The sequence below is a fragment of the Sinocyclocheilus grahami genome, unplaced genomic scaffold, assembly GCF_001515645.1.
Source record: "Sinocyclocheilus grahami isolate Dianchi unplaced genomic scaffold, SAMN03320097.WGS_v1.1 scaffold768.1, whole genome shotgun sequence".
Taxonomy (NCBI): Eukaryota; Metazoa; Chordata; class Actinopteri; order Cypriniformes; family Cyprinidae; genus Sinocyclocheilus; species Sinocyclocheilus grahami.
The window spans coordinates 234531-244272 of NW_015505947.1; the positions used below are offsets into that span (position 1 = coordinate 234531).

At 35.9% G+C, this 9742-nt stretch overlaps 1 protein-coding gene across 1 annotated transcript in view; it reads left to right on the forward strand.

Annotated features, from left to right (window-relative positions):
* The window catches only part of LOC107561353 (ras-related C3 botulinum toxin substrate 2), a 17361-nt gene extending 11890 nt beyond the window's left edge, over positions 1-5471 (forward strand). The window contains exons 5-7 of the mRNA XM_016245782.1: positions 2353-2512; positions 3570-3709; positions 5045-5471. Of these exons, the coding sequence (XP_016101268.1) occupies positions 2353-2512; positions 3570-3700 (291 nt within the window). The 3' untranslated portion in view covers positions 3701-3709; positions 5045-5471. The remainder of the gene's footprint in view (positions 1-2352; positions 2513-3569; positions 3710-5044) is intronic.
* Positions 5472-9742: the final 4271 nt, after the last annotated feature.

Consider the following 9742-nt stretch of genomic DNA (forward strand, 5'->3'; position numbering starts at 1 on the left):
GGGGGATTGTAAAGATTTGCACACTTATTTAAATGCATGCTTAAAATATAAAACTTTACAATAAGTTTCAATTTGTTAACATTAGTTAATGCATTGACATGAACTAACAATAAACAATTTTGCAGCTTTTTAAAATATATATGAATGCTAATTTATAAATAGATTATTGCTCATTATTAAATTATGGTTGTTTATAATACACAACAGATTAACTAATATTAATTTATATAACTTAAATGTAAAAAAAAAAAAAAAGTTATAGAAATTGACAAGAAATGCTGTAAAAGTGTTGTTCATTGCTTTTGCTTTAACTAACCAATTTTTACAAAAAATAAAAAAAACAACAGTTTTAACAGCCATTTTGCAAAGTGTTACCTATACAGATTGATAGCAAAACTTTGTATTGTGAATACTGGCTGAATCGAGCTTGGTAAAAAAAAATTGCATTAGTGAGAGCACAAGAACCGCACTGCAGCAGCAAACATACAGCGAACGTACAAAGAGAATTGACAAAAACCAAAAAAAGATTCACATTGTTAAAAGGAATCATGATGATGAAACACAAACAGAAAGCTAGTTTATAATATTGTACCGTTCTAGATTTCTTTTCATTGATAAAGTTAAAATGAACGTGCAAAGAGAAAGAAAGATTATTTTCTGTTGTTGTTGTTATTATGCCAGACCTTATCAAGGCCTCCGCAGCATGTTTAAGGTGCCTGAGATGGAAAGGAAAGCAAATTGTTTGTGATATCAATAATTCCAGAACCACTCTGGGCTTAATCTGGTCCAATGTACATTGCTTAAAATCGGCGGTTGCATAAACAATTACGCAAACAGCCCTTCGAATTCTTATTAAGTTCAAACAATGGCAATCTCATCTCGCCGGTTCCTTGATGCTTTTTGCTTTCACTCCCAATCAAAGACCTTCAGAAGCTTCTTCCACTCTTTTCTTTTTCTACGCTCCCGGTCGTTCCCTTTATTATTTTTACAGTATATTCCTGAGTAGTAACCATGGTAACACTGGCCATATGCAAATGTAGTCTTGATAGATTGTGCAAGGTTGAGGAGACAAATTAAGATCTATTTAAAGTGGGGAGGAAACTGCATACAGTGGATGCACTGGGGGTGGTAAGACGTCACATGGCCTGTGCTCACACCTATATTCGGTAGCAATCACCTGCCATGGAGATGTTAAGTGTGAAGAGATAATTTCTCATTACTGATGTGGGCTGATAGTACCTGAAAATGGGGTGCTGTAATAATCGTTTGCTTTGACTAGATTAGAAAGTGAGGCTTAGAAAGCTGAGTAGAATCCCACCCACCCACCAATCATAAATGCCACTGAAGACATGCTGATTTCTAACGAAGGCCACCATTTTGTGTTTTCCAAGCCCGTTTGAAGTCTCTTATTAATAAGCATGAAGAAAAGAAACATAGATACCTTTAAGTTGCATACAAAAGCCCTAATAATTGAGCCGCTGTAGCTCAAATGTAGGACTGAAAGGGAATGAATGTAGGCTAGTGCTCAGTTTAGAACCTGAGTCATAGAAGTATCAAGGAAATGTTTGTTTACTGTTCTTTTTAAAGTGACATTGTGTGCAGTTTAGCTTGAAGTGCAGTGTCTGTGTTCTGTTTGTCTGCATCTGCTACATGCTAAATTGGTCCAGATTTCTTTGACTTCAGAGATCAAAACATGGCAGTAACAGCATTGCCAATATTAACTTGTTATTTAAGACAGTGTTCGCCGATATAAAACTTGTGTGTCTGTTGGGACACCTATTGACCACTCAAGGTCTGCTCAACATGACTGCATGGGTTGCTCTGTGCAAGAAAACAATTGTGTTTGTGCATGTCAGATTAAAGACAACATTCAGATGCCAGGCCTTGAGAAGTGCAGCAGTTCTTGTGCACCATAAAATGTTCATAAAGCTTTTTCATCTGCTCTGCAGTGACCAAGTTAGAAACAGTTTTTGCTGCATTTTTCACATAGTCTGCACACTTTCTGAGAGACCACTGACATTGTTTATGTGCTGAGCTTTAACCGATGATTCAGTCACAATCTTTTCAATAAAAAGGCCTTGGCACAAAATGACAGGCGTAAAGTGGAACAAACTGAACATGTCCATTAGCGTGTATTGTAGTGTGCATTGGAACTGAAGAACAGACTTGCATAGAGATTGGTAGTGGAAAGGAGCAAGTAGTGAAAGCTCAACTTTATGCAGATGAACAGCTTTGTAGCCCGTGTATTTGACAACAGACAGGCAAAGAAAAATACCACCGCACAGAGTCTAGAGATGGACTGATAAACCGATGTGAATGAACTGTTTTGATCTGCTCCTCTGCTCCCTCTAGTGGTACCCAGAGGTGAGGCACCACTGCCCTTCCACTCCAATTATTCTGGTTGGCACCAAGCTCGATTTGAGAGATGAGAAGGAGACCATCGAGAAGCTGAAGGAGAAAAAACTGGCACCGATCACTTACCCACAGGGTCTCGCATTGGCCAAAGAAATTGGTAAGGTGGCAGGGGTGGATTTGTCCTTTTTACATCACTGGATGACAGTACAGTTCAAAAGTTTGGCATCAGTATTTTTTTTGTCAGAAATTAATACTTTCATTCAGCAAGGATGCATTAAATTGATCAAAAGGGACAGTAAACACATTTGTATTGTTTTTAAAAATTATATTTAAAATACATGATGTTCTTTTGAACTTTCTATTCATCAAAGAATCCTGAAAAATGATTTCCACAAAAATATTAAGCAGCATTTTCAACATTGATAATTAATAATAAGAAGAAATATTTATTGAGCACCAAATCAGCATATTAAAATGTGAATCATGTGACACTGAAGACTGGAGTAATGTTTGCTGAAAATTCTGTTTTTAAAATATATTAAAACAGAAAACAGTTTTTTCAAATTGTAATTATATTTAACAGTATTACTGTTTTTACTGTATTTATTATCAAATAAATACAGCCTTGGTGAGCATAAGACACTTTCAAAAGCATTCAACAATTCTTACTAACCTTTAAATTTTGAACGGTTCTGTATTTGAGTTATATATTTCTGAAATAAGGCATCAACAACAAAAAATGTATTTGTTTTCCACTTTTTGAACTCCAGACTTAAACAGTTTATAGCTGCAACAGTTCCATTGGAAATCTGTTCGTAGAAAAAAAAAAAAAAAAAAGACAGAAAGAGAGAAAAAAATCAGGCTTAAGATACAAGACAAATGCAAACACTTTTTATTGTCTGGTTGCTTTGTAACATATAATTACCACATAGTCTCTAAATACACAAAATTGCAAAGCACTACATATCAGGCTACAGATTTAGATGCTAAATGCAATTTGTTCTCAGTGTGATTTGATCTAGCATTTGGGAGAGCACATGGGCTAGTCCTCCTACATGCTCAGATATGACAGATTTGTGCACACCTAATACACCCAGACATCTGGTGCTAAGTATCCCACTGCTTCGGTATGCATACAAACTATGTTTATAATATATATAGAGAGAAAGGAGGTGTTATTTACAAACCTGATCTGTGTGTTTGTGTGTGAACAGATGCAGTAAAATACCTGGAGTGCTCTGCTCTCACTCAGAGAGGTCTAAAGACAGTGTTTGATGAGGCCATTCGTGCTGTTCTCTGCCCACAGCCCACCAAAGTCAAGAAGAAGGGCTGTGTGCTGCTCTAAGGATACACGGTATGTGTTGTGTGTGTGTGTGTGTGTTTTTAAGGGACAGTAAACACATTTGTATTGTTTTTAAAAATTATATTTAAAATACATGATGTTCTTTTGAACTTTCTATTCATCAAAGAATCCTGAAAAATGATTTCCACAAAAATATTAAGCAGCATTTTCAACATTGATAATTAATAATAAGAAGAAATATTTATTGAGCACCAAATCAGCATATTAAAATGTGAATCATGTGACACTGAAGACTGGAGTAATGTTTGCTGAAAATTCTGTTTTTAAAATATATTAAAACAGAAAACAGTTTTTTCAAATTGTAATTATATTTAACAGTATTACTGTTTTTACTGTATTTATTATCAAATAAATACAGCCTTGGTGAGCATAAGACACTTTCAAAAGCATTCAACAATTCTTACTAACCTTTAAATTTTGAACGGTTCTGTATTTTAGTTATATATTTCTGAAATAAGGCATCAACAACAAAAAATGTATTTGTTTTCCACTTTTTGAACTCCAGACTTAAACAGTTTATAGCTGCAACAGTTCCATTGGAAATCTGTTCGTAGAAAAAAAAAAAAAAAAAAGACAGAAAGAGAGAAAAAAATCAGGCTTAAGATACAAGACAAATGCAAACACTTTTTATTGTCTGGTTGCTTTGTAACATATAATTACCACATAGTCTCTAAATACACAAAATTGCAAAGCACTACATATCAGGCTACAGATTTAGATGCTAAATGCAATTTGTTCTCAGTGTGATTTGATCTAGCATTTGGGAGAGCACATGGGCTAGTCCTCCTACATGCTCAGATATGACAGATTTGTGCACACCTAATACACCCAGACATCTGGTGCTAAGTATCCCACTGCTTCGGTATGCATACAAACTATGTTTATAATATATATAGAGAGAAAGGAGGTGTTATTTACAAACCTGATCTGTGTGTTTGTGTGTGAACAGATGCAGTAAAATACCTGGAGTGCTCTGCTCTCACTCAGAGAGGTCTAAAGACAGTGTTTGATGAGGCCATTCGTGCTGTTCTCTGCCCACAGCCCACCAAAGTCAAGAAGAAGGGCTGTGTGCTGCTCTAAGGATACACGGTATGTGTTGTGTGTGTGTGTGTGTGTTTTTTTCTGTTGAGATGGACGTCAGAGAGGGAGAAGTGCATGCATAAGATTTCAAATGCCACCTGAATTACAGCGAACAGCTTTTTTTCTATTGCTGCTTTGCAGTAGTTGCGACTTACAAACACGCTGCAGGTGGAAGTTAAAGACAGTAATTCTGATTCATGTCAAAGGCTATTTTTAAAGGCTACCTTTTGTTCTTTCTGCCTCTAGATTCTTCACTGTATATCAGGTACCAGAGAAATCCACTGGTTTTCTCCCACAAACCAACAAGGGATGCATTTACATTAAGAAAGCCTTTCTTCTCTTTTTAACTGAATATAACTCTTGAATATGTCACAGTGATGACAATGAAATACTATTGTTGTTGAGAAAATATTTAATCATGTTTTAACTGATGTATTGTGTTATATTGTGACTGGTTGTGTTGGAGTGTTTTTGTTTAGTATGCTGTTGTGTATTGTCTTCTCAAGACAGTATAATACAGATGATCTTCATTTCTGGGCCAAAACAAAAGCACAAGTACTTGCTACACAGAGTTGAACTCAGAGGGGTTTTTTTTGACCTATGAATCACATCCACGGAGTACTTATATAATTATTTTAGGCAACAATGGCAAAAATAAACTCTACAACTCTGTTTCCAGACAGCTGTGTTTTTTTTCTCCATTCACCTGATGTCTTTTTTGCCACACTGAAAATTGTAGAAACAATTGTCACTCAGAAATTGCTAGTAAATCTCATTAAGAAAAGTAGCGGGAACAAAAAAACATATTTTTTTTTTACAGTGCACTCTTGTCTAAAGAATTACAAGACTCATAACACATATATTGTGAATGCATTTTATAACACTTTGACAAAGCCCTTTGATTCAAGTCCTCTAAGGTGCCAATTATAGTTCCTGATGTGATACAGATCAGTGTGTTTTCCCCATTGCGAGCAGAACTACGAATTGAATAGCTTCTCGAATTGCTGAAGTTGTAACAGTAGAAATGTAAACTGTCATTATGATGGCACCATTTCACCTTATCTGTCCTTCCTCTACTGTTAGCTGTGTGGACTTTGTGACAAAACAACACGTCAAACATTGACTTCAATGGGACTGTCGTGAGCTCACATCAAAGTTTTGCCATTTACAGCGAGTCTTGATGTGGCACCCTCTTCATCTCGTAGGTTTAGAAGTAAAGCAGTGTCAGGCCTTTTTCACACTGCAGAGTTTAGGTGCTGAGCCTATTTTTGCCATGTGTGGCATGCTAAACTCGGCACAAAAATCTGCCAAAAAGAGTAAAAAGCAGATGCACGTGACTTTATATCTCAAATTGTGACTTTATTCACCATATTTCATGAATGTGCAAGATATCCGATTCATGAGTCACTATAGGCAAATAAATAGAAAAATAACAAAGTGGGAAAAATATTCACGCTACAAACCATTATGTTTATAATTATGATAGTAAATTCAAATAATATGGGAACAATTACCAGTTTGCACCATCAAGCAAACAAGAACAACAGAAGTTTAAAACGCCCATGCCTCCTCTGATATAAAAATAAGATACATAGATTCTCATAATTTTTGCTTTGTTTCTCAACATTTCTTTTTATTTGTCGCAATGGGACTTTATAATCTACAGATCGTGCGGTGTTACTTTATATTCTACAGTTGTGACTATGACGTCATTCCGACTTTATTTGGCGATAAAACCATTTCCGCAATTGTGTCTGTATTGTGTCCGATTTTATATCTCGCAGTGTAACTCACAATGACCCTTATTCACTCCCTTGGACCTTTTTTTTTAACCAGTCAGTAAATCTGACTGAATCCAGATGATTAAGTATTTATAGCTACATTTTGGGGTTCCATGTAGATGCTTTAACATTTAAATATAAATGTGGCCCCGTCTTATGCAAATGAGATTTCCTCATGCTCAAGATTGTAACATTTATCAATGGCCCACTCCTGGTAGCCATTTTGTAATTTATGGCTTATTAAAATAAATACTCAATGTAGTGATTCAGAAATAACTATAACTATTTTCTGCACATAGCCTCAGCAGTGTGAACACACAATGTTGAAACTAGCCTTATGGTGTTTTCAAATTGGGTTAATGACCCAGTCTCCTGATAAACTGATAGTTAAAGGTCCCATATTGTCAAAACTTCTTGGCTTGAAATTTCTTGGCTTTTTTCAAAATTACTGAGGTCTAGGGGCTATTTAACTACCATATAAGTTTCAAAACAGTCAGTCCACAGTAAAATTCACACAGCCTGCTTAAAGTTCTAGCTATTTTTCACGAACTGTTGTGACCTCCGTAAAAAGTTGACGTCAGAACTACACTGTCACCACCCACAGTCCCACTCTCCTTTTGCCAAACCCCCAGACAACATCACGTTCATGCTTTTGCTGAGCAAGGACAACACGGAAACATGTCGAAAAGGTTAACTTTAACCACGAAACCAGATCAGCCGACCTGTAATGTTACACTCTCACTCAAAGGATGGATGATCTGACAGGATTGTTACTATGAGGTGGATCACATCTAACGTGTAAAGTAAAGACAGGAATCTGCGCTGGTTTGAATGGGCCGCCTCGTTTCCCCTTTGTTTTTTTTTGTTTTTTTATTATGCAATAGAAGAACAGCACATACAATTACAAAGAAAAGTAAGAACAAAAGACAATAAGGGTTACAAACAATACTCCAAAGCATACTATGTTAGCTTATAAAACTTACACCATGAAAGAGTCTTAAATGTAATAGAATTATTAGAGTTTCTTAAAGAGTTTACATACGCATCAAAATCTTTCCTGAAAATAAAAAAGTAGGTAGTTTTCTTTGAAAATGTACACCTATGAATGTAAAATTTAGCAATGATATAGCAATAGATTAATAATAAATTTACAGTGAGAAGGGTCTAAATTCAAAGAGTAACCAAAAAACACAATTTTCATTTTCCCTTTGTTTTGCTGCCTCCAGCTAGAGCTGTGACTTCGCTGACCCTAGTTACCTGTGGTTGGCCTGGCCGTGCGTCACTCAGAAAACAACAGGCCAATCAGAAGAGAGGCTCATGAATATTAATTAGACCAAAATCGACCTGTTCTCAGCAGAGCTCCTGAGAGAGGAGCTGTAAAAATATATTGCGATGGTTTTTGGTACTTATACCGCAAATATATATTCTTAAGGACATCAAAACCTAAAATAAAACTCCAGAAAGGTGTACAATATGGGACCTTTAAGCAGTAACTCAGGATCGATTACCATGACAGAAAGTTGTGGTAATTAGAGGGACAAACCAGGACACAATGAAGTGGAAAATATTAGATATGTTTTGTTTTTTTCTCATGCGGCAAGGTATTTATTTCAGTGACTCACAAAGAAATCTGTATGACTCACATATCACAGTGACTTACAAATAAAGCACTCTTAAGAGGCAGCGATGGGGTCAGTGCAATGACCAAGGAATGGAATCAGATACAAAATAAATAAATAAATACAGAGATGAGAAAAAGAAAGAGAGAAATACAAACACAATCAAGTGGAGTCAAGAGAGTTTATAAATTATGTGCCGACATGTGTGGACGTAAACAGGCTTCAGAGGCCGAGCTGCCTGAGGTATTGCATGATCTTCAGAAACCTCCCGGTCATTCGCAATGCGATGAGACGAGAGAGCAATCCCACGAAGACGCCACCAGAATATCAATCTGTGTGATTGTCTTCCACAGAAAGGAACAAATGAGAAAGCTTCTGGGCAGAAAGTTAGATGGATACATAGGCTACATAAATCGACGGAGTCTGATGACGTGTGACTCATCTCTCATTTCTTGCTCCCACTCTCATTTGTCACTGCAGTGAATGAAAGAATCGGTTTTGATACAAGGGCAATCCATCAGCATCAAATTGCATCTCAGTGCTTGAATTAAGTGTTGTTAAAATTTAATTTTTACTGTTTAATTTAAAAGTAGACTTCTAAAGAATGTATTCATATAGGTGGTCTACCAAAGGGTCAAAATGCCTGCTGCTGTGTCCATGGATTTGCTGATGGTGAAAATCTTCTCAATTTAGTGCGTTGGAAAATGTGTTGAGAACCTGCTGTTCTCTGAGGTACTGAGGTCAGACTTGGTTAAATAAGTGCCAGTGATTGTGGCTCATGTTTCTGTTTGCTCACTGCGCACAATACAATCATTGCCTTCTTTTTTTATTTTTAATCAACATGGTCCACACCAACACATTCTATCCAATACAATGAACAAATGGACAAACTGTGTTTTCACAGTCTTAATCAGCACATGTGCACTGTACCTAATTATGTGGGGGGGTTTATATATTCAATATATATTCAATATATAAATATATTCAAATAGTTATTTTAAATTGTAAAAATATTATAAAATAAATTGTTAAATATTTTTACTGTGTTTTTGATCAAGTAAATGCAGCCTCAAAAACATTTAGAGAAATTTTTGAAAGATTGTGTATAATGACAATATATCTGTAAGGACTATTTATTAAACACTGATCAAACTTTGTGTATTCAGATACACAGTACATGTATATAATATAATACATAAGCCTTGAAAGTTGCACAGCGAAGACCCCATGACATAAAAGTTTGAGTTTTTTGGGTTATGTTTCATGTGATTCTAAATTACCTTTTAGCAGATAGTGTTGAAAATGTCCAATTTTTCTCCTCTGGGGAAAACTGTTGATGACTAATATTATACAACACTATCAAATGCTCTCTAAAATGAGAATGTCACTCTACCTGCAATCAATTAGCAGGCTGCCAATGACACTGTTTTTTTTCCAAATACCCACACTTGCAGTCTTTGCACTTGGCCACTTGATTGCTTAAATGACGTATTTCCTGTATTTGGCCCAAGTGTTCAAGTGAGGATGAAGACCACAAGTGTGTG